Genomic DNA, 27,064 nt, shown 5'->3' with positions numbered 1-27,064 from the left:
GGCACGTTATCATATGTATTTCCGCGTTCCGTCATAAATGTACGTCACGTTTTCTTTGCGCATATTTGCTTAACAAGTGCAGACATTGAAATATCGTTAGATAGAATAAATTCTTTTAGCGTTTGATTACATAAGTAAACGCTAGGACACAAATACGAATAAAAAACTTACACATCTACTAAATGTTCAAAAATATTTCCAAACACGGACTTAATTTGATGGCTTACACAATCACTGGTATCAGTATGTTATGATTTGTAATCATCGACCTTTCTTTTTGTTGCTTTAGTATTTTTGAATGATAAGCGGATATTGCCATTGAAAAAATAAAAACGTGAATGAACTAAATTCCATTGTCACGCAATTATCTTTTGTACCATTTCAAATGTTAAACAATGTATCCCTAATATCAAATCGATTATAATGTTTCTTGCTGTTACAGTTAAAAGAATGAACGCTGCTGCAAAATGAACAGTAGGTATAAAATATGCGGGAGTGATATCTTTTTGTGGCGGATGATGAAAACTACATTCTGTCATCAACAAAAATACAAATAAATGATTTGCCTCTCGTATTTGCTTAACGGCAGTTTTACATTCAGGCTCGTCAAATGCTTCCAGCAGATCTGTCATGACTTTCAAATATTTTCGTGTTTCGTCTTTGTTTAGCAGGTACGTAGCAGAATGGTGAATTCTCGTCCGAACCTCCAGCATCTAAAATGGAATTATCTGCTTAATCTAAATGCTTTAAGAACTAATAATGTAATGTTAACTTTTTAGCTCACCTGAGCACGTCCGTCGTCCGTCCGTTCGTCGTCAACAATTTGACTGTTAACACACTAGAGGTCACAATTTTGGCCTGATCTTAATGAAACTTTGTCAGCGTGTCATCCACAATAAAATCTTGGACGACTTTGAAATTGGATCATCTTGGATTGAAAACTAGGTCACCAGGTCTAATCAAAGGAAAAGCTTGTTAACACTCTAGAGGTCATAATTTTAGCTTAATCTTAATGAAACTTGGTCAGAATGTTACCCTCAATAAAATGTTGGACTGGTTTGATATTGGGTGATCTGGGGGTCAAAACTAGGTCACCTCACCAAGTTAAATCAAAGGAAAAAATTGTTAACACTCTTAAGGTCACAATTTTGGTCCAATCTTAATGAAACTTAGTCAGAATGTTACTCTCAATAAATTCTGGGAGGAATTTGATATTGGGTTATCTGGGATCAAAAACTAGGTCACAAGGTCAAATCAAAAGAAAAGCTTGTTAACACAGTAGAGGCCACATTTATGATTGTATCTTCATGAAACTTAGTCAGAATGTTTATCTTGATGATTTTAAGGTCTAGTTTGAATCTGGGTTATGTATGGTGAAAAACTAGGTCACAAGGTCTAATCAAAGGAAAAGCTAGTTAACACTGTACAAAATAATAAAATATTTAGTTGACCTTCTACCAACCAGAATTGCATAAGCCATTTTGTTTGGGTAAAAATATGACCGCCAGTAGGCGGATCTTATTTTCCCCATATGGCTATATTGTAAATTTTAAAGATATTCTTTTTCAAAAGCACCGGACAAATTTACACTAAACTTCACAGAAATTATCTTTGGGTAGCTCTCTATCCAAATTGGCCATATAATTGAAATCCATGTAGACCTCTGGGTGCCATGGCAACCCAAAGGAAAAACTTTAAAAACCGTCTTGTCTAAACCTAAGGTAGGAAGGGCTTTGATATTTGGTATGTATCCTCATCTATTAGTCCTCTACCAAATTAGATCAAATTATTTCCCTAGGGTCAAATATGGACCCCGCCCTTGGGTCATATAGATTATATAGACTTATATAGGAAAAACGTTGAAAATCTTCTTGTCTAAAACTACAAGTCTTCAGGCCTTGATATTTTGCAATTTAACATGGTCTAGTGATACTCTACTAAGAGTGTTCAAATTATCCCCCTAGGGATAAATATGACCCCGCCCCGGGGTCACATTGTATATTTAAATTTATATAGGGAACAAATTTAAAAATGTGTTTATCCAAAACCACCGGGCCTAGGGCTTTGATATTTGATATGTAGCATCATCAAATAGATCTCTACCACATGTGTTCAAATTATTCCCCTAGCAGGCGCGTAACTAGGCATACGCAAATACGCACGTGCGTCATTTTCAAATCGCATTTTCAAAAAATAAAAAGTCTAAAATTTCGAAAACTGCATTAAAAATCGATGCTTAAGGGGGGTTAGGCATTAAATTCCTATCGATCACAGCTGAATTCTTGAGTTCTTTTAATATCTCAAAATGAGAAGATGTCCCCCACAAAAAGCCGACCGCAGACCTACTTCGTTGAACCGTTTATAACCTTTCATGTATCATGTATATTCCAAATGTAAATGTAAACAAGCCGCGAATGTTTGAAATGGCTGACTGTGGCATTTTGCCCCCTTAACGCTGACGTTTTTGAAAGCACAGAGAACCCAAAGTCTTGTAATAAAGACGAAAAAGTGGCATTGATCACTCACGAACGTGACGTCATTCTAGCGTAAGGGTGTTTTAACAGAAAAAAGCATATTAAATAAAAACGATAATGCACTATAGTGTAATAAGCTTTGACGTCGACGTCGTATATAGTATACGAGGCGTTGGTCAAATTGATTTGTTTATATAGTAAAAGAAAGTAAAAAAAATATGTTTCGACACATGTGATAAAAAGAATATTATGTGTGCGACTTTCCACTTTAATATCTTTAAATCCTTTTTATAAAATTGATAAAATGATCGACATAGCCTTGCATTTTATTATTTTATTCAATTCGTTTGATAAATTCAATATGAAAAAAACACTCGTGTAATATCTTCCAGGCGCGTAGCTGCCTTTAAGCAGATACGCAGCTGCGTAGTGAAAATCTGGCAAGCATACACAATTCAAATTGCTAATCTATTTCGTTTCAATAAGAAGTCTAATCATGCAACGGAGATTACTTCATATACAATCATTGCTTACTTCGTACTCTGTTTTTAAAAAGAAAAATAGCGATCTCATCGGCACAAGCAAAATGTGGTCGTTAAACATATGTTACATGTTCTTTAGCAGTAGGAATTATTTGTATAGCAAACTGATTTATAATAAGTTGATTTAACATGCATTGAAATTCACCAATTGTCTTTGTAGTTTTATAACAATTTATGTATAGATTTGTAATTTATTTCGTTATCCTACTACATGTATTTGATTACTTATTTTGTAATAATCGTGTGAAATAATACAAACATACGCCATCTATGCTAACGGTTTAAACAGGCAAACTTCTATAACAAAATTATAACACAATGTCAAAAAAAGAACGAAACAATGTTGGCTTTCAAGTCTAAAAGGAATTTTGAATAGGATATTTTTTATAATATTACAGAAATAATTTTCGCACATATCTGCTTCCGGAATAAAAGAGGATTTTTCGGTCTGTCCCTTTTTTGCCGCTATATGGAGTTTTTACCGGTGAAAATCAACATTCATGATCCTAGATCCAAGGGTTCTTGAGTTATCATCCGGAAACCGTTTTACTATTCAGGATCACTGTGACCTTGACCTTTGACATACAGACCTAAAAGATCAATAGGGGTCATCTGCTGGTGATGACCAACCTCCCTATCAACTTTCATGATCCTAGGTCCAAGGGTTTTTGAGTTATCATCCGGAAACCGTTTTACTATTCAGGATCACTGTGACCTTGACCTTTGACATACAGACATCAAAATCAATAGGGTTCATCTGCTGGTGATGACCAACCTCCCTATCAACTTTCATGATCCTAGGCCCAAGAGTTCTTGAGTTATCATCCGGAAACGGATTGGTCTACATTCCGACCGATCGACAGACCGACCGACCGACCTACCTACCGACCGACATCTGCAAAACAATATACCCCTCCTTCTTTGAAGGGGGGCATAAAAATACAAATATTACTGAAAATTTCAACACATATTTTAATCTATTTATTTAAAAAAAATATCAAAACAAATACTTATGAACATAATAAATATAACACAAAAGTCTAACATAAATAAATAAGAGTGCCAGAATGTCACAATATACGCCCGTCACAGCAAATTTCTTTACACTAGCACCTGTATTTGCAAATGCAATTTTAATTTTGTGGTAGTGATTATTGTTATTCTTTTGTTTTCCTAAATCAACATAAAAACTCCTTACCAGGTAGAGATTCCTTAAAATACGCCTAAAATTGGAAAGTAGCATCTATGTTGTACCACAGAAAAGTGGTTATTTTTTCCCTACGGTCAATTATAAAAAAGTTACAATAAAAGTTATTTATAGTAACAACTAAGGGAAGTTAATCTTAAAAAAAAAAAAAAAAAATCCAAAAAAAATTGTCCACACACAAATTTTTACCAGGTAGAGATTGGTCAAAATACACCTCAAAATTGGATGGAGCATGCATGTTGTACTACAGAAAAGTGGTCTCGATTTTTCGCTACGACTAGTAATGAAGAAGTTACAATATAAGCTATTTATAGTAACAACAAAAGGAAGTAATTCTAAAGAAAGGAACTGCGCATGACACTTCCTCTCATGATGGTGCATAATTGTGCCAAGTTACATCAAAATCCCTCCATGCATGAAGAAGAAATGCTTCGGACAAAGTCATTCTTGTATCTGACCTTTGACCTCTAAGTATGACCTTGACCTTAGACCTAGGGACCTGGTTCTTGCGCATGACACTTCGTCTCGTGGTGGTGAATATTTGTGCCAAGTTATATCAAAATCCCTCTATGCATGAAGAAGAAATGCTCCGGACAAGGTTTTCATTCTTGTATCCTTTGACCTCTAAGTGTGACATTGACCTTAGACTTAGGGACCTGGTTCTTGTACACGACACTCCGGCTCATGGTGGTGAACATTTGTGACAAGTTATATCAAAATCCCTCTATGCAAGAAGAAGAAATGCTCCGGACAAAGTTTTCATTCTTGTATCCTTTGACCTCTAAGTGTGACCTTGACCTTAGACCTAGGGACCTGGTTCTTGCGCATGACACTCCGTCTCATGATGATGAACAATTGTGCCAACTTTCATCAAAATCCCTCCATGAATGAAGAAGATATGCTCCGGACAAAGTAATTCTTGAATTTAACCTTTGACCTCTAAGTGTGACCTTGACCTTAGACCTGGGGACCTGGTTCTTGTGCATGACACTCCGTCTCATGATGATGAACAACTGTGCCAAGTTTCATCAAAATCCCTCCATGCATGTAGAAGATCTATGCTCCGGACAAAGTCTGTGGACGCCGCCCGCCCACCAGGGGCGTTCCCATAATACGTCCCGTTTTTCAAACGGGCGTATAAAAAGGATTTGCCAAAGAAAAACAAGAGCACCGCAATGCAGGGCAATATACACAGAAAACAAAGTCACATGACCATTGACCCCTAAGTGTGACCTTGACCTTAAAGAAAGCCATCCGAAACATGTGCTCTGTAACATCGTCTCAATGTGGTGAACATTTGTGCCAAATTTCTTTAAAATCCTTCAAGCAGTTCAAGAGTTACAGAGCGGACACGAAACAAAGTCATATGACCTCTGACCCATAAGTGTGACCTTGACCTTGAAGGGAGCCATCTGAAACATGTGCTCTGCATGTCGTCTCGATGTGGTGAACATTTGGGCCAAGTATGGTTTGAGTCAAATTATTTTCAAATCCCTTGAAAACTGACAGACAAGCAACACCTTTGACTTTTAAGTGTGATCTTGAACTTGTAGCTAGGGGTATGTGTCTTGTGCATGAAACCTCATTTCATTATGGGATGCCAAGAATTTTCAAAATACCTTCAACAACGGCAGAGTAATGGACCAGATAAGAAACACAGCATGTTAACATTAACCTCTAATTGTAACTAAGGGTCTGGATCTTACGCAGTACATATCGTCTCATTATGAGGAACATTTTTGCCAAGAATTTGGGGGGAGGGTGGGGGGCAGGATAGTGAAACGGGGCACATCTGAGAAAACTGGAGCTGTCATTGGAATGTTTAATGATTCCAAGTGTGGAGGAAGATATTGTACAATAGCTTTAGACTGTGTCAAAAATATTAAGAAATACTTGATATATAGGGATCATATTTTGTTGTGACAATATTATGAAATTTACACATGAAATAAGTAAAAGGTTAGAAAATTACATGAAACCACTACATACAAACAGAATTGTTTAAAACCTGTAAAAACCCATCTTTAGTTAATTAAATTAATTGAATTTAGTGACAACTTAGATAGTCTGAAAGTGCAACAAAACATTAACCTGAACTTTCCAGTAATAAGGGGAATAATTCATGATATAAAATGTGTCAGAGTTATGCAACTTATGTCATATGATATAGGTGATGATGCTGAACAATTACTTGAAGTTTGAATCAAATCCATTCTGTAATAACAGAGATGATGCGAAATTGCATCAAAACTCTAACCTGAAATTCAAAGTAAAAAGGGGGTATAATTCATGAAAAATTTGTGCTAGAGTTATGCACCTTGTGTCATATGATGGGGGTGATGATGTTGAACAATAATTCAAGTTTGAATCAAATCCATTCTGTAATAACAGAGATGATGTGAAATTGCATCAAAACTCTAACCTGAAATTCAAAGTAAAAAGGGGGTATAATTCATGAAAAATTTGTGCTTAGAGTTATGTACCTTGTGTCATATTAGTTCAAGTTTGAATCAAATCCATTCATTAATAACAGATATAGAGTGAAAGTGCACCAAAACTTTAAACTGAAAATCTAAGTGGAAAGGGGGGATAAATCATAAAATATTGGTGCCAAAGTTATGGATCTTATGTCAGATGATGTGGGTGATGGTGAGAAATAACCATACAAATTAGTATGAATCGAATCCGTCAAGTAAATAAAGAGATAAGGAAAAACAAGAGGGTCATGATGGCCCTATATCGCTCACCTGTTATCACTGCACTTGAGGACAAGAAGGTCCTCAGAAAAAATATCTAAGACCAAAGGACAGTAACAACAAAGTGAAGAAATTTATCCAAAAAGAAAAAAAATTCTTACAAGGTATAGATATGTCAAAATACATCTAAAATTGGAGGTACCATCCAAGTTGTACCACAGAAAAGTGGTCTCGGTTTTTCCCTACGGCCAATAATAAAATAGTTACTAAAAATAAGCTATTTATAGTAACGTAAAAGGGAAGTAATTAAAAAAATATTGTAAATGAACAAAAGAAGGATCTGCCAAATAAATATGTTGACATAAATGAAATTTCAGATCAGTATCTTCATTAGTTATGGAGATATACCCATTTTAATTTGAAATAAAGGGAGATAATTTGACATAAAATCAGTCCATAGTTATCTACCCTGATTGTCCCAGTCCAACTAATAACAATAATGAAATTTCAAATAAGTCCAGTAAGTACTTATTGATATAAATCCATTTTGATTACAATCAGGGGAGGTAATCAGATATAAAATAACTCTGGAACCTACAATTGGATCTGATTTGTCATGGAATCCAAGATTTATTGTTGTTAAAGATATTTTGGAAGTTTGTATCAAATAAAACCATAAATGAAGTCTCTATATGGCTGCAAAAGCCAAAATAGCCAATTTTGGACCTTTAAGGGGCCATAACTCTGGAACCCATGGTGGAATCTGGCCAGTTGAAGAAAGGAAGGAAGATCTTGTAGTGATACAAGTTGTGTGCAAGTTTGGTTAAAATCAAATCATAAATGAAGCTGCTATTGTGCAGACAAGGTCGAAATAGCTAATTTTGGCTCTTTCAGGGGCCATAACTCTGGAACCCATTATGGGATCTGGCCGGTTCAAGAAAGGAACCGAGATCTTATGGTGACACATGTTTTGTGCAAGTTTGATTAAATTCAAATCATAAATGAAGCTGCTATTGTGCAGACAAGGTCAAAATAGCTAATTCTGGCCCTTTCAGGGGCCATCACTCAAGAATCCATGATGGAAGCTCGCCAGTTCATGAAAGGAACCAAGATCTTATGGTGATACAAGTTGTGTGCAAGTTTGGTTAAAATAAAATCATAAATGAAGCTGCTATTGTGCAGACAAGGTCAAAATAGCTAATTCTGGCCCTTTCAGGGGCCATAACTCTGGAACCCATAATGGAATCTCGCCAGTTCATGAAAGGAACCAAGATCTTACGGTGATACAAGTTGTGTGCCAGTTTGGTTAAAATCAAATCATAAATAAAGCTGCTATTGTTCAGACAAGGTCAAAATAGCTAATTTTGGCCCTTTCAGGGGCCATAACTCTAGAACCAATAATGGGATCTGGCCAGTTCAAGAAAGGAACCGTGATCTTATGATCATACAAGTTGTGTGCAAGTTTGGTTAAAAATAAAATCATAAATGAAACCACTATCGTGCAGACAAGAAATTGTTGACGCACGTCCGCACTGACGTACGACGGACGAAGGGTGATCACAAAAGCTCACCTTGTCACTATGTGACAGGTGAGCTAAAAAAGAAAGTGTAAAAAAACTTCAACTAAGGTGGGGACGCGGAAAGACGCCAATGCCAGGTCGAGTAGGATAGCCCTCCTTATTCTTCGTATTGTTGAGCTAAAAATTATATACCATTTATGTCCATCATGTAAATGTTACAGTAAAACATGTTCTGTTTTGTAGACAGTACTATCAAACAATGACATATACAATTCCAAAAATGAAAATGAATTCTTAAACCAATTTTGGTAGGGGGTCATCTAAGGATAATTCCTGTTAAGTTTGGTGTAAATATGCCCTGTGATTTTGAAGTAAATTTTTTACAAATTGTTGACCGATGGATAACCCATGAAGGAAATAGAGCAGTTACAAAAGCTCACCATGAAGTGGTTACAAGAATTTATTAAAAGGTTGCAAAATTTCAGCAATTCAGCTACAATTTGGCAGTTTCTCTAAACAAGAGTGTCATGATGACCCTGGATCGCTCACCTGAGTATTATGAGCTACATGTTTCAAATGTTAAACTGATGATTTTTAGAAATTTTTCGGAAGATTTTCCGATGTATAATCAACTAACCCCTGGGGCGGGGCCAATTTTACCCCAGGGGTCATGATTTGAACAAAGTTTGTAGAAGTCTACTAGGCAATGTTACATATCAAATATCTAAGAACTAGGCCTTCTGGTTTATTTTTAGCAAATTTTGAAGATTTTTCTATGTACAATCAAGTAACCCCATGGGGCGGGCTCAATTGGACCCCGGGGGTCATGCTTTGAACAAATTTTGTAGAAGTCTATTAGGCAATGCTACATGTCAAATATCTAAGATCTAGGCCTTCTGGTTTATTTTTAGAATTTTTTTGAAGATTTTCCTATACAAAATCAAGTGACCCCTGCAGGGGCCCTGGGGCGGGTTCAATTTTGATCCGGGGGTCATGATTTGAACAAATTTTGTAGAGGTCCACTAGGCAATGCTACATGTCAAATATCTAGGCTCTAGACCTTCTGGTTTATTTTTAGAAAATTTTGAAGATTTTTCTATGTACAATCAAGTAACCCCATAGGGCGGGGTCAATTTGACTCTGGGGGTCATGATTTGAACAAATTTTGTAGAAGTCTACTAGGCAATGCTTCATGTCAAATATCTAAGATCTAGGCCTTCTGGTTTATTTTTTGAAAAATTCTTGAAGATTTTCCTATATAAAATCAATTTTGACCCCGGGGGTCATGATTTGAACACATTTTGTAGAGGTCCACTAGGCAATGCTACATGTCAAATATCTATGCTCTAGGCCTTCTGGTTTATTTTAAAAAAAAAAATGAATATTTTCCTATAGAAATCTATGTAAAATCAAATGACCCCTGGGGCGGGGTCAATTTTGATCCCGGGGTCATGATTTGAACAACTTAAGTAGAGGTCCACTAGGCAATGCTACATGTCAAATATCTAAGCTCTAGGGCTTCTGGTTTTTGAGAAGAAGATTTTTAAGATTTTTCTATGTAAAATCAAGTGACCCCTGGGGCGGGGTCAATTTTGACCCCGGGGTCATGATTTGAACAAATTTGGTAGAGGTCTACTAGGCAATGCTTCACACCAAATATCTAAGCTCTAGGGCTTCTTGTTTTTTGAGAAGAAGATTTTTAATGTTTTTCCTTTCGGTTCTGCATGGAATTCAATTCTTTGAACACTTTTTGTACAGCTTCACCCAAGGAACATTCCTGTGAAATTGGCCTAGCAGTTTATGAGGAGATGTCGTTAAAAGTAAAAGTTTACGGACGGACACCGACGCCGGACGGTGAGTGATCAGAATAGCTCACCCTGAGTCTTCAGCTCTGGTGAGCTACAAAAAGTGGCTATAACTGACTGAGGCCCAGTTGAGGCCCTGCTATATAAAGTACACTTTTTTTACCTACAAACAGCACTTCACCTAATACTTTTTATGTAAAGTTTACTTAATGGATGAAATGGCTGAAACAATCATACTAACGTAACATTTTTGAATAACCCAATAAAATATTAGAACCGTAAAAAATTGTTTTCAAGTACCAGTAGAGTGATCATCGTAGTTTGAAAACACTATTTCTCGGAATCTAAAGTCACAATTTATATTTAAATCCATTGCTTCCTATGTTGTTCGAAAGGAAATGACAACCTATAGGTTTTCAGGACATGAACATGATGAACTGAATAAAAAAAAAATTCACACAAGAAACTTGCATACAGTTAAAATATTTTCAAGTTAATATACAAATGCAATATGCTGTTCTTTTCATTGCATCTTCTAGTCTTACACAGTAAAAACACAATTATGTGATAAGTATTGTAGTAATTAAGCTTAGTACAAACATATATTATACAGTTTCTCAGGGTTGCCACTTAGTTGAGAAAATGAAATTCCCAAACTATTTCCTGACTTTTCCCTGACTCAACTGCACTTTTCAATGACCAATTAACAGGGCTTCAGATAATTTTGTTGGCCTATGAGTATTTATTCATTATAATTTTTGTGAATGAGTAAAATGGTAAAAAAGGAGTAATTTTACTCCTGAAAATTTGTAAATGTAAAAAAAAGAAAACGGTTTTATAACATATTTATTAATTTGGTGTAACACCCATGAATTTGTTTGCAGTTCAGTTTCAATTCAGCATTCAAGTTTTTGCTTTTTGTTCTCCCTTGGTTTACTCTGGCTTACAATACCGCTACTGAATCCAATAGAATACTCAATATAGCTTTAAATATGTTTTAATGATCGTTCTTGTTGGTTTAAAGATGCGTAGTGTTTGTTCACTTTTTACAATCTCAGATCGACACCGCTTTAGAATACACTATCGTACCATCAATATTGTTTCCCAACTATTTGACTTACGAATGCATTGGGTATAAAGTACCATTCAATGCGTGTGTACGTTTCGTGTGGGAGAATTAATGCTGACCGTGCTTTGTTACGTAAAGACTTTAGATGATTCAGAGTTTGTTTACGCTAGTAAAAAGTCATTGCAGGAGTTTCTGTAATTTCTTATACGTTTTTATACGCTTAAAAATGATCACACATGCGTATATGCATTATTTCAAAGCGTAATTTACGCTAATACGCATCTTATCTGGAGCCCTGCCAATATTTTGGCGGCTTTTTCCTTCCCTCTAGCCGTCCACTCCTTGCTTTTATATTTGACCTTGTGACCTAGTTTTTGAAACCAGATTACACAAAATCGAACTCGTCCAAGATTTTATTTGGGGTAACATTTCTACCAAGTTTCATTATGATTGAGCCAAAATTGTGACCTCTAGAGTGTTAACAAGCTTTTCCTTTGATTTGGCCTGGTGACCTAGTTTTTGACCCTAGATGACCCATTATCGAACACGTCCAAGATTTTATTGAGGGTAACATTCTGACCAAGTTTCATTAAGATTAGACCAAAATTGTGACTTCTAGAATGTTAAAAGTCAAATTGTTGACGACGACAGACACAGGGCGATCACAAAAGCTCACCTTTGAGCACTTTGTGCTAAGGTTAGCTAAAAATCTTTCAGTCTAGGTTTGAGTTATATAGCTCATTTATGTCTCCATATTCATTGTCGTCATTAGAATGGTCTCATATCTTAAATTGTTACTTGATTTGAAACTTCAAAGTGACTGACTTCTCCATATGTTTTGTTTTAATTGGAGGGTGATTCATGTCTTATGGCATAGTTTTGATCGGTAAACAAATTTAAGCCCTTTTTGAACGTCGATATATTGGTGGAGTCCGTTTCCTTGTTGTAGAACTTGCCTTCAGTGGGATACTTGTCACAATGTGTTTGGTTGAATCAATCCCTTCGGAGAAAAATGCTATGCAAGATAATGTTCTCCTTTTAAGTTGTTAGGAGAGGTCCACTTTTCTTTTTCGCTTGAGACTCACCATCTGCAATAGATAAACAGTGTCTGCATATTCTTGAATTCATAGAAGTATAATGAAGCAACAACCGTTTTAGGTTTCAGGTCCCTGTGATCTTGACCTTTGATCCAGTGACCTCAAAATCAAATAGGGTCATGTACACATTAAGACCAATAAACCTATTAAGTTTCAAGGTCCTAGGTAAAACCCTTCACCAGTTATTGAGCAGAAACCATTTTTAATGTTCAGGTCCCTGTGAGCTTGACTTTTGACCCAGTGACCACAAAATCAATAGGAGTCATCTACACATCAAGACCAATAAACCTGTGAAGTTCCAAGGTGGAACGCTTCTCTATTTAATGAGAGAAAATCATTTTTAAAGTTCATGTCCCTGTGGCCTTGACCTTTTACCCAGTGACTCCAGAATCAATAGGGGCTATCTACTCATCAAGACCAATGTACCTGTGAAACCCTTCTCCATTTATTGACTGAGCGGAAACCATTTTCAATGTTCAGATCCGTGTGACCTTGACATTTGACCTAAGGACCCCAAAACACAAAGTATAACATTCTGACCATATTACGTGAAGATTTTGGTCATAATGTGACCTCTAGAGTGTTAACAAGCATTTCATCTGATTTGAACTGGTGGGCCTAGTTTGTGACCCCACATGACCCAGATTCGAAGCTGACCTAATGATCATAAAGATTTACATTCTGACCAAGTTTCAATGAAGATAAAAGTCATTAATGTGGCCTCTAGAATGTTAAAAAGATTTATCTTTGATTTGACCTGAATGACCATAGTTTCTGACCACACTTGACCAAGATTGAAAATAGACAGGTCTAAAAATTATCAAGATTAACATTCTGACCAAGTTTTTTATGATATATTATGGTCATAAATATGGCCTCTAGAGTGTTAACTAGCTTTTCCTTTAATTTTATTCAGTGACCCAGATTCGAACTAAAGATGATAAAGATTAACATTCTGACCAAGTTTTATGAAGATAATTCAAGATTTGGTCACAATGTGGCCTCTAGATTGTTAACAAGCTTCATCTCTGATTTGACCTGGCGACCTTGTTTTTTGACCCCACCTGACCCAGATGATCTTGACATTAAGATCATTAAAGACCTGCTCCAGTCCAACCTTTTAACCTTAACTTGTCACTGAAAATCATGAAAGTCCTGACTATGAACAGTTCCTGTCAAATAGGGTCTATTTTATATAAAATTCTTTATAAAACACCTGTGGATTTGCATGCTAAAGTTTGGTGTGTGGCCGTTAACTGTTACCTATTGTAATCGTGGGTTAACAGAGCTTGAACAGCCGTGGAGCAGGGCTTAAAGATAAACATTCTGGTCAAGTTTCATTAAGATATGGCCATTAATGTGGTCTCTACAGTGTTATATAGCTTCTCCTTTGATCTGATCTGGTGACCTAGATTTTGAAACCACATGACCTAGATTCCAACTTGATTTAAAGATCATCAATAATAAAACTCAGACCAAGTTTCAAGACGATACAGCCATAAATGCGACCTCTAGAGTGCTAACAAGCTTTTCCGTTGAATTGACCTGGTGACCTAGTTTATGATCCCATGCGACCCAAATTCAAACTTGACCTACAGGTCATCAAGACAAACATTCTGACTAATTCTCATGAGTTTCAAACTTTAAAAATTTTACTTTTGATTTTACCTGCTGACCTAGTTTTTTATTCCACCTGACCTAGATTTGAATTTGACCTAAAGATCATCAAGGTTAATATTCTGACCATGTTTCATGAAGATAGAGTCATAAATGTGGCCTCTAAAGTGTTAACAAACGTTTCCTTTGATTTTTTGACCTGGTGATCTTGTTTTAGAACCCACTTGACCCAGATTTGAACTTGGCCTAAAGATCATCAAGATTAACATTCTGACAAAGTTTCATTAAGATATGGTCATAAATGTGGCCTCTAGCGTGTTAACAAGTAAGCCTTTCCTCTGAATTGACCTGGTGACCTAGTTTTTGACCCCTACTGACACAGATTTTAACTTAACCTAAAGAACATCAAGATTAATATTCCTACAAAGTTTCATTAAGATATGGTCATAAATGCGGTCTCTAGAGTGTTAACAAGTTTTTCCTTTGAGTCTTTTTACCCAATGACCTAATTTTTGACCCCACATGACCCAGATTTAAACTTGATCTATAGATCATCAAGCTCAACATTCTAACCAAGTTTCATAGAGATATTGTCACAAATCTGGGCCTGTGGTTTTATCAATGAAAATATAATGTAAAATATAAATTTACTCACCTGTTTCCATTTTGAAACTGGTGATAGCTGCACCATGGAAATCCCGACAGCTCCTTTCATCATGTTCATAGGGTTTAGTAGTTATGTGGTAGACTGTATGCAGCTGAATTCTATATCTGAACTTGACCTTGATGCAAGTGGCCCAAGTCTTGTAAGTTACACACAATCTTACAATGGTCATTAACATGTATCCTAAATATGATCATAGATATATAACGAAACATATTGTCTTTTAAGTTGTGTGATACACGGAATCGCATTAAAAAGTCAAGTCAATCTTCTTATTAGGGCATCCAATGCCAAGCCACTGCAGTCGAGAAAAGAGGTCTGTTCTACTCCCTCTGCTGCTTGCTTGGCAAATCTGTAAATAAATAAGAATTTAAAATGAATAGAAAAATGTTTGATGTTCTTTATTAATAATATATATCATACCAAATGGTGCAATACTTAAAACCTCCTGAAGAATACAGTAGAATAGGTGTACAGCATTTAACCTGTGAGGTCCGGATCTAGAAATATTTGATTGTCACCAGCGAGGTGCATAGCATCAAGAGGAGATACCTGGTATGGGAGGGGGGTCTCTGTCTATATTTGGGGTAAGAGTGGAGTCTCCTCCCTGAAAGTTTTTGATATAATTATACTGTATCATAATCATACATGAAATGGTGGCATCTGGTGCAATTTTTTCTCTCTATTTAATTTCAAAGTACTGTAGGGTACGCTTCCCTCATTTCCTGGAATGCTTATGTTGTATTCATAATTTTAACACGTCCAAAACATTGCCATGATTGCGGAATGATACTAATTTCCAGGGTTGTTGACTACCAGCCCAGGGTGGGTAAACCCGCCTGGGAAAATCCGGGTTGGGCAAATTTACTCCTAAAAATGAATGAAGTTGGCAATACTGGGCAATAAAAAGTTTTTTCTATTTTTTTTTTACCAAAAGTTGAGTTTCTATGTTATAAAATGTGAGCTAATTCTTACATTAAGTTTTACTTACTTTGAAACCATTGGTGAAGTGATAGGTAAACAACAACAGTTTCATTAACAAAATTATCATTTATTTAGTAATTTTACCCAACAAAATATTTTCCATGTGAAAGTAAACACCCTTCAACATTTATAGTTACAGATATCGAGGGTTCAACGCAATAAGGGCGCATCTACATATAATAATTATATGTAGATACGCCATTGTTGCGTTGAACCCTTGATATATGAATTTATAAAGGACACAGTACGGTATTACTTTGAAATTGACGTATTATAATCTTCACATATTGAACAATCTCTCTCGGTCACAACTATAGATTTAAATTTGCTTAACATATGGTAGTCTAGTTCTTCTTTATCACAAAACCTTCTGTAAATGAACAAAAGTTTTGTAGTCTTTTTAATCCCAAGTCAGTGTTTCTGAGTTTGTCTGAATAATACCAAATTTTGAAAACACCCTTTCTGCTGACACAGCCGATGCCAGCATATCTAGAAGGTTTTTGGCTACAGTAACCTACAGAGTGGTCTAAGGCTGATCTAAAACCAACACACTGCAAAAAGTCTATGAGCTTTCAGTCTCAATTTTGGTACTAACCACACTGCCACAGCCTTCACATTTTGCAATCTATTTTAATCATTCTCAGTTTCGTGGTAGTAGGATAGAAATGACAATGTGATCTAAATTGGAAAGTTGATTTTCAAGAGTAAAATGGGCAGATTTAAGTTGTTCACACTTTAATCCCCTAATCTTGTTCAATAAATGCTCAATTATCATCATAATAATGTCTATTCAATAGATTTTTATAGCTTTAGGCATGCAGGTGTCACTGCTATCACTATATGGGTTGTATGTCAACTAAAGTGTTGAAATATGTATATTGAAGTAATTGTCAACTGAAATATTATATTGCCCAGTATTGCCCAGTAAAACCCGGGTTTTCCCAGTATTACCCACTGGACTGGGCAATATGCTTAAAACCCAGGGTTTTGCCAAGTCCCTGCTAATTTCACTTGCGTAACGATTACATTTTACTCGGACTTTATCATAGACTCCCTGTGTAAAATCTCAAACTTTAAACTAAAATAAAGGTATAATTAAATCCATATAATATTTCAATGAAACTTCAGAGTTTTGTTGTTTGTAGCATCATCTGGGGCATATATGCAGTGAAAAATCTTAGATCTAATTTGATTTTTTAAAAATTGTGACACGTGATATTTATTTCTAAAGTCAATATAATTATGTTCATTGTAAATATACTTTGTTATATCAAAGTGGAAACTGGCAGGTACTCGAAAATGCAGCTCTGAGTCTCTGATTGGTCAGTTAGAACCCCTAATGTACGGTGATGTCTTATAAAGATATGAATTGTTACTTGTCTTGCCGACTCAAAATAAAATTTATCTTTTCTATCTTATTGTCACAGGGTGAGAAAAATGTGCAGTCAGTCCGGTGCTCAAACCAGAGACCCCTTGCTTACAGGGCGTTTGCTCTACCAACTTGGCTTATCGGCTGCCTGACACAATATTCTTCCCTTATGTGAATACAACCCCCACAATTGGAAGTTTGTCCTCGAATTCCGGAGACCATGGTACATAATACTGCAAGGGTGGTAAGACTGACAAAGCAAACAGTCCCACATTGGGTGCAAAATGCCACAGGGTGAGAAAAATGTTCAGTCAGCCCGGGGCTCGAACCCAGGACCCCACGCTTACATGGGCGAGTGCTCTACCGACTGAGCTTACCGTCTGCCTAACACATATTCTTCCCTAATTATGTGACCAAGTTCGTACAGTGACATAATCTTCAGCTATATTCCAATTTTTTGAAATATCACAATCACTTTTTTTTTTGCGCATGCGTCGAGAACAGTTCACAACTTTTTCGTAAACTATACACAAAATAATAATTTACTTAAAACTTTCTTACAATACCCTTAATTTGTATAACTGGTGGTGGTAAGATACTTATTAGCTAACCAGCTGTGTAGATAATTCTTATTATCTTCCCAGCTTATTTGGGTGTTTTTGACTCGTACTGCAACTATACAATTTTCGGATAATTACACAATTCGGACAAAGAGTTGCTGGTTGGTCTAGAATCATACTAATCCAGCAAGGATGGAACTAAGGCTGACATTGTTATGCCTTTTCATCTTTATAGCTGCACAATCTTTTTTTTTCCCTGCTCAGCAAATCAGAGTAATTTACTGTGCGACCATTTCCCTCCAAAATCCAGTATTGTTGGTATCTCAGTTGCCAACGTCCTCAAAACAGTAATACCATCTAGAAAGCACAAAGAGAAACCCAGTGCTAGTAAGACATCCTTATTATTTCTTTTTTGTCTTCTGGCATGTCAGACCCCAGACATTGAACCAAACCCAGGCCCGCCAGGCGCTTCCTGTCCTACCCAGTACCCGTGCGGGATATGTTCCCAAAATGTGTCCTGGTCACAAAAAGGCATCCTGTGTGACAACTGCGAAACTTGGTTTCACACAGACTGCGAAGGCATTGGCAGTCATACTTACGACAAACTCTCAGACTCAAAGTTCAGCTGGTACTGTCAACAGTGCGGCTCGCTAAACCACTCAAGTTCACTGACTGAATCCCTAGATACTCTCAGTGACACTTCTTACTATTCCCTCTAAGTCACGACCACAGTAAAGTAAGTTTCAGCTTAAATAGCTCTTCTTTCCTCCATGAGCCTCCAGAAACCCCAAAGGCCTCATCTACCCCAATCCCTAAAAAGAAAAAGGTTACTCCCAAACCTAAACTAAAAACATCTGAACGTCTCACAGTCCTTAACATTAATTGTCGTTCTGTCAAAAACAAAATCCCTGAATTACACCTAGTTATTGACCAAATTAAACCAGATGTTATTTGCCTTACAGAAACATGGCTTAAGCCAGACATCAGTTCTTCCGAAATATTTCCTGATAATCTTAATTATAAGGTATATAGGGATGACAGGAGTGAAGGTCAAGGTGGAGGAGTGATGATAGCTATATCTAACTCACTGATCAGCCAAGAACAACCAGACCTCAAGACTTCATGCAACATAACCTGGGCCAAAATTACCATCACTGGCCTTAAAGATATCTTTGTCGGAGCCTACTATAAACCCCAAGAATTAGATGCCGACTCCCTATCCCAACTCTGGTTATCCCTTAGTAAAATACCCAAGGGCAGCATAGTATGGCTACTTGGAGACTTCAATCTCCCCGACATTGACTGGTCAAAAGAGTCCCCTAAACAAACTTGTAAAAACAGATCCTTTTATGAAGAATTTATTGAAAGATATTCCCATTATAATCTTGAACAAATAGTTAAGATCCCAACTAGGTTATCCAACACCCTTGATCTCTTCTTTACAAACCATCCATCCCATGTTCACTTGGTTAAATCCCTACCGAGTCTAGCCACCTCGGATCATGATATTATATTTCATGAATTGAATCTTAATAGGGGCCGCCCAACCCAACCTAGACGCCCTATATAGAGATAGGCCTTAAAATTTTCAGTGATAGAATTACATTAAATAAAGTCTAGAAATTAATTTCCAAGTCCTTGAAATAACCAAAAATGATTTCACAAATGTGAAGTTTATGATAGTTTTGTTAATACCAATAACAGAAGTTTTATTCTTTAATTTAAAGTTGTGATCCACAAAGAATGACAACTCTTGCCTTGGGCTAGTACTTATAAGTAGAGATCTATTAGTTTACTTCCCTTGCAATTACACAATTGAGTGGAAAATGAAAGACACAATATCATACTTTTTTGCACAACAAAATCATTAAAGATTTATTCATTTGTGTTTGATTTACCCGTCAAGACATGGTTCCTATGATTCTGTCAACTTACATATGGTAAAAAATTAACTTTTAACAAGCCAATAATAAAACGAAGTACCAGTAGGTAAATAATAGTGCAGATAATACAGTTTTGCTTGTATCAAAATGTCACAACAGATCCACTTTTGTAATACAGAACACCTGGTAGGATTAGTAAAGGTGCAATTATATTGATCTCTATTTCCTATGCCTACCCTATAAAACTCTACACGAAGGCTAATTGGGAAGGGCTAAAATCTGACATGAAGGCTTTTGGTGCTAGCTTTTTCACCGAAAACCATTCAGACCCTGAAGTAGCATGGAATTCTTTCAAGGACTGCCTTAATGAATCCCAGTCAAAACACATTCCATCTAAAATGTCTAAACCCCGTGCCGACTTGCCATGGTTAACCCCGAGAATTATCAGGCTTATACATAAGCGTGATAAACTGTACCAGAAACTACACAAATCTCCCTCCTCAGCCCGCCAACAAAGATTCAAATCCCTTAAGTCTTCTATCCAGAAGCAAATAAGAGCCCAATACTGGTCATATATGGAAAGTGTCATATTTGACCATGACTCACAACCTGGTAAAAACAAAAAGTTTTACAGCTTCATCAAGCACAACAAAAAAGAAAATGTCGGCATTGCCCCCCTTAAATCAGATGGTCTTACCTACACAGACCCCATCCAAAAGGCTACTATCTTAAACAAACAATTTGAATCTGTCTTTTCCCCTCCCCAGCCCCTTAGTCTGAAGCATATATGTTCCAACGTCCTCACATCCCCAGTCTCCATGATGAATAAGATCCAGGTCACCACTGAAGGTGTGGAAAAACTGCTCTATGGCCTATCCCCACATAAAGCCTCAGGACCTGATGAATTATCCCCACGCATCCTAAAAGAACTCCACCATGAAATTGCTCCTGTACTTGCCCATATATACAGGTTATCTCTCGAATCTGGCCTAGTACCCAGTGATTGGAAAAAAGCCACCGTAGCCCCCGTATTTAAAAAAGGTCCCAAGTCTAAACCTAGTAACTATCGCCCAATTTCCCTAACTTGCATTGCTTCCAAACTCCTTGAACACATTGTTGTTTCCAATCTTATGACCTATTTTGACAAGCATAAGCTACTTAGCCAGTTCCAGCACGGCTTTAGATCAGGTCACAGTTGTGAGACTCAGCTCATTAATTTCACTCAGGAACTTTACAATAACACTGAACAGGGTCAACAAACAGATGTTATTGTCATGGACTTCTCCAAGGCGTTTGACAAGGTCGATCACATTAGACTAATTTATAAACTACAAAGCCTTGGTGTCAACCCACAAATTACCAAATGGGTCAAATCTTTCCTGTCCAACCGCTCCCAGAAAGTCGCTGTTGATGGTCATTTTTCCAGTGAACTTCCTGTACTGTCTGGAGTCCCCCAGGGGTCTGTTCTTGGGCCATGTCTCTTCCTGGTATATATCAATGACTTACCAGATTCCGTCAAATGTAACGCAAGAATGTTTGCAGATGACACCATAATATACCTTACCATCAACTCCATTTCAGATAGTATATCTCTGCAACAAGACCTGATTAGCTTAGAAACCTGGGAGAAGACATGGTCCATGGAGTTCAACCCGGACAAGTGTGAAGTCCTTAGAATTCTTAGAAAGAAAAATCCTGTAGTCTACCCCTACAAACTTCACAACATAGAGTTAAAAACTTGTGAGGCAGCTAAATACTTAGGCATAACCATTTCCAAAGATCTAAACTGGTCCAAACACATTGACAGTATCACTTCCAAAGCAACTTCCACTCTTCGCTTCATACAACGAAATGTCAAAACTGATAATAAAAAGGTCAAAATTGCTGCCTATAACACCTATGTCCGCCCTCAACTTGAGTACTGTTCAAGCGTCTGGCATCCTTGGCAAAAAACCCTCACTAGCAAAGTCGAAAATGTCCAAAGGTCAGCTGCTAGGTACGTCATGTACGACTACAGTTACACCAGTAGTGTTACACAAATGCTGAAAACCTTAGAATGGAATACACTCCAATATAGAAGGTTACACAATTCATTAGTAATGTTTTATAAAATAAGGACCCAGACAGTTGCAGTCGACCAATCTCATCTTATTCCAACTAGAAACCTAAATTACTTAATCCCCATGTCTCACACTCAGTACTTTTCTAACTCCTACTTCCCTAGGACCATCCGACTCTGGAACTCCCTACCAACTCATGTTAAATCTAGCCCCAGTCTCAGTATCTTTAGAGAGAGGCTGGCGGTGGTCAGTATGTAATTCTGTTGCCTCTGTCCCATTTTAACTGTAGCATACTGTCTTTTTTAGCTTTTATTCTTTTAACATTGTAACATATCAGTTCTTTAACAACTGTTTCTCTGACAGCGCCGCCCAGTGATAGTCGGAAATCGACGGTTGGGTGAAAGATGTAGATGTAGATGTAGATGAGATCGGTATTTAAATCTATAGCATGTAAAGCATCGGCAGCGGTGAAAATTTCATCGGAAGTTGCTATGATATCAAGACCAAAAATGCCCAGTCAAACTGGGATTTTCTGTCTAGATTCTATACTGGTACTGATGATAAACCCGGACTGATGATAAAGTTGACCACCTTGGAAATATTTGATTGCAATCAGTTATTTATAAAATTGAACACACCGTCTAATAGTTCCACTTACAACACCAACTGGTGTTAACAAAAACAAAATTGGTAAATATTCTTTATAAATAAAGACTTACATTTTGCTATATAAAAATATTTATCGAAAATTACTGCATATGGGGGAAGAGGGCGTTTTTTGATGATGCTCACTTGTCGACACATGAATGCCTGACATTGGGTCACTTTTCATTATTTGATCAGGAATGACTGTTGCAGCTTTTTGGGGAAAGTTTCAATATAATTCTACGATGAAAAGTTTGTAAATGAGAAAGTGGTCGAATGTATCATCAGTCAACGTTCGTACAGTCCCCGTTTTACAAACCCCTTTCACGGCCTCACTCTGTGTGAGTTTGCTTACTAAGTATAAATTTGAATAAAATAAAGTTTACAGAAAATGTTAGGCTTTATTTTGATACCGACCATTGATTACAATTTGCAAAAATAAAAAAGTGACAGGTAAAAAAACTCATTTTCTGTCCGGGTTTATCATGATCAGTACCAGTATGCATACTAAGTGACAGTGACCATTCAGATGTTATACATAACCTCTAACCAAGCAAAAAATTAAAGAAGAAAAATATTTATCAACCCCTGAACAGCTGAAGACGATATATAAATTCTACAGGCTCAATATTGTATGTCTCCAGAGGTGGACAAATATTAGAATGATGCCTCATTTAGATCTGGTCATTATGAATCTAGCGCAATAAAGCAGGCCTTTAGCGAAAACTGCCATGGTCAAGGAGTTGTGACAAATTATCCACAATCATAGATCGATGGAAGATTTTCAAAAAACCGATGTCTCATTTTCTTTAGTCGAAGGTCTTTCTACATCTACGGAGATAGATCTACTCCCAACAATCAATCTATGATCATAACTGGGAGGTTACACTTTAAAGTCAATAACAATGATAATTAGCATTAGAATTTATTATTTATATATAAAAGAACGTATTTAGTTAACGTATTTAGTTATGCTACTATTAATACATATATATAAATAAACTTACCGCTAAATTACGGACAGTGACAGAAAGACCATCAATAATTTCCAACACAAAAAGGAATAAACAAACGCGTGTATGTAGTCGACTGATATCCGTTTTCACTCTTCGAATCATAAACCCAAGTCTCAGAAGCCGTGGACAGTCATGTGTAATTGAATGGACACGTCCATTTCATAATACGCTAAGATTAGGGGTGTCAGCTTGGTTAATGCTTCATTTCTTATTTAAGTTCTAATCAGCGGTTGTAGGCATTTATAATAACAAACATTTCGTAAGCTTTATACAAATGTTAAAAAGTTTTATTAATCCATTCATTTTAATAGTCGGTAGATCTAGATACTACAACATTTAAGAATGTAGCGACTGATCACCCGCCACCCCGTGTACAAATAATGAAAGCATCCAATTCAAAACGCGAGGTTTTTGTGTAGTGTGTATGTTGAGCGCAAATAACCAATCTGCGCTATTTACCAAACGCGCAGCGTATATAACAAATTTTTGCACGCAGGATAAATTTAACCTGCGCGATTTGCCAAATGCACAGCGCAAATAACAAATGTAACTTTATATATCAAAAATTTGCATTTCGTGTTTGATAAATCATGCAATTGGTCAATTTATTAATAAATATAGATGTCAAATGCTGAATATCTTGGTACTTAAATTATGTGTCATAAATTTGTTTCTACATCAGTAAATTCACGGCAGTCGGTCACCAGGTTTCAATACCTCCGATCTTATACAAGATGCAATAAAACCCAAACAAGCAAAATATCGTTTTTATTATATTGAAATATCTTGAAATTTCACAATAATATTCTTTTTACCAACGGGAGCATATCTCTCAACATGTCTAAGATAAAAGATAAAATAAAAAAGTCACAGAAGAAAATTCTTACAGATCTTATCTATGTTATTATTATTATTATTATTATTATTATTATTATTTTACAGTACAAAATCAATTAAATAAAGAGTAGCCCTAATTTTCAACAAAACGTAAACAATATTTTATATTTTGTAGCTGCCCAAGATATGTGTTCGATGCCCTGCGCTAAATGAAAATCTGGAAATTACTCTGATAACTTGAATATCTTTTATAAATCATATTAACTTTTACTTTGATTTACGATTACAGACTATAATGTTACACCTGTAACTTGCGTGGGAGGTCGGTCCTGCGCTAATATCAAAGTTTGAAATTACACTGTATTTCAAAATTTAATATATTTCATTCATAAAGCGTACTATTTATGTAACTTTCAAATGAATACTGTAAAAAATGGATAGAAAAAGAGTCATTTCTGTCATAACGAGAACGAAATATTACATTTTTTATCTGCGCAAGATGTGTGTCTGCGCTAATAATAAATCTGGAAATTAATCTGATAACTTGAATATCTTTTATAAATCATATTAACTTTTACTTTGATTTACGATTACAGACTAAAACTGTAGCTTTTGCAAATCTGAATATAAGTCTTTTATGTAAGTCTCCTTTATGTTCTATATCCGGTAGAAAATGACTGCGTGTGATCGAATGAGGTAAAAATACTTCAGTTATAAAAAGAATAGAGAGGACGATGTGGCTATCCGGAGGAAATCACACCTTCACGCATGTTTGAGTTTTATTGCATATTGTATCATACTGAAGATATTGAAACCTGGTGACCGACTCCCATGAATTTACTGATGTTGAAATAAATTTATGACACATTTTTTAAAACCAAGATTTGCAATATCTGTCTGTAATTGTTAAACAATGTAAAGTTAGAATGGTTTATGGCAGTTATTCATATTATCAGAGTAATTTCCAGACTTTCTATTAGCGCAGGACACATCCTGCGCAGCAACAAAAATTCGTTCACGTTCTGGCGAAAATTTCTTTTTTGTACTACAAAACATTAAAAAATATCAATACGATCTGTAAGAAATGATCAATTTATGTTTGAAATATCGGTGTCATTTCAGGATTTGATATTAGTGTTGGATCAACATCCCGCACAGGCTACGGCGTTTAAAAGTTAAAAAAATATATATAAATAAAAAAAAACTAAAAAAAAACTTGTGTTATTAAATATACTTTGGATATTTTGTATCATTTTAAAGTTTTTTACACCTATGACAACTGACTCATAATACCGTCGTCAACAGAAATGTTTAGTTCATAAACTACCAGGGACGTGAGCATCTCATTAAAATTACCGCATAAATACGCTCATTTACTTTACAAAAATGTTTTTCTTGTTCTTTACAAATTAAGCAGTCAATTCACATCTTTACGCGTGCCTGATCACTGTCAGTTTTAAAATTAAACAATTTTATGTAGGCCTACAAGTCTAACCCTCTAATGATAATCAATTTTATCGGGAGATATCATCCATATGTTAAAAGCGCAGACTCATTTACCAAACGCGCAAGACAGTTACCCTGCGCATATAAGAAATATATAAGGTTGCCCGATTTACAAATCGTTGCGCAGATAACAAACTGGTTATTTGCGCTGCGTGATTTACCAAATGCGCAGATTGGCTATATGCGCGTAACATATATACCCTTAGTATAAAAGATCGTACTGAGTGTAACTAGAAACCTATGTAAATGGCTTACTTATACTTCAAACATTTAAAGAATTAAGTGGGAGGATGTGTAGTGACAACGTATCATAAATGCAGCTGATATTTTTGAAGATATATCCCTAGATGTTTAAAAATTGTATGGAGCATTACTTGTGTAGTATAAGAGGCGCTCGTAATTATAAAACACATTGAGGACAAATGAAAAGGCACAAATCGCAACCATATATTATTAAAATCTGTATTGCATTTTATTCAAAGTTTTAAAGTTTATTCAACTGAATAATGTTTTGATTGGAATAGGCTGGAAAATGGTGAATTGTAAAACGTTTTTTGTCTGCCTCAGTGGTAGAGCGGTCATTCTTTACTTTCACTTATCATTTTGATTTCACATACATATTTTTCCTTTCATCATTTACGGCTTTATTTGTAAATTTGGAATTTTTTCCTCATTTTGGTCAGGCATATCATGATTATCTCACCATAAAAATCATGTGATTGAAACATATTTATGTGTTTGATAGATGGTATTTAATTATTTTTCTTGTGCTCAGGTCTGGGTAGAACATGTAGACCACTGCACGAAAATTCTTTTGTTCAAAGAGGCCTTTCAGAAAAATATAGACCTCTTCCTAACAAAGGAAGAGGTATGTAAAATTATCATTTAGTCCATGGTCACATTGTTGTAGAATATAAAATCCTATAGAAATCAAGTAATTAAATCCGATTTTATCTTACGCCATTGCCCCACAAGTCTTAAGATACTACAGTAAAATCCAGTTCACAGTGAGATAAATATCTTCTTTCTTTTATAATTGATGATTATATATTTTAATGTCGGATATTTTTAAAGGTAGCTAAATTATATGTAATTATATTTCAGAAGACGTTAAACTACATTCTTAAAAACAATCAGATCAAGATTTCAATGGTTTTAGATGTTGTTCAGATATATCAACTGTCACGCTAAGATTTCAATATTTGTTTTACGAATCAATATGTTGGTACAATGTATACCCAATGCTAATGTTAAAGCCTCGTATAAAACTTCTGAAAAAATACTTTTTTGGTTCGCTAAAGCTTGATATATGTTATTTCAATGTATATTTTAACATTGGGACATGAAAATATGTTCCTTACAAACCATGTTTGTTTACATAGATCAAAGAAGGGCTAAAATAGGGACATTTTAAATTGTTCCTTGTAATAGAAAATTTACCGAAAATTCATTTTAACTATGTTCGTTATATTTGAAGTTAACTCTGTTCACAACTATTACACTAGCGTGAAAT

General features: G+C 35.8%; 1 protein-coding gene and 1 long non-coding RNA gene across 4 annotated transcripts in view; both read right to left on the bottom strand.

Annotated features, from left to right (window-relative positions):
• The window catches only part of LOC128557162 (uncharacterized), a 40,594-nt gene that overhangs the window by 5,625 nt on the left and 7,905 nt on the right, over positions 1-27,064 (bottom strand). For all 3 annotated transcript variants that reach the window (XM_053544037.1, XM_053544038.1, XM_053544039.1), the window contains exon 4: positions 567-713. In XM_053544037.1, the coding sequence (XP_053400012.1) occupies positions 567-713 (147 nt within the window). The remainder of the gene's footprint in view (positions 1-566; positions 714-27,064) is intronic.
• LOC128557163 (uncharacterized) lies at positions 3,897-25,279 on the bottom strand. Its single transcript, XR_008371076.1, has 3 exons — positions 23,200-25,279; positions 14,683-15,043; positions 3,897-12,401 (listed from the first exon to the last, which is right to left on the bottom strand). It is a non-coding gene; the product is annotated as an uncharacterized LOC128557163 (long non-coding RNA).

This window comes from Mercenaria mercenaria, chromosome 5 (assembly GCF_021730395.1).
Source record: "Mercenaria mercenaria strain notata chromosome 5, MADL_Memer_1, whole genome shotgun sequence".
Taxonomy (NCBI): Eukaryota; Metazoa; Mollusca; class Bivalvia; order Venerida; family Veneridae; genus Mercenaria; species Mercenaria mercenaria.
This window is presented reverse-complemented; position numbering and strand designations above follow the sequence as displayed.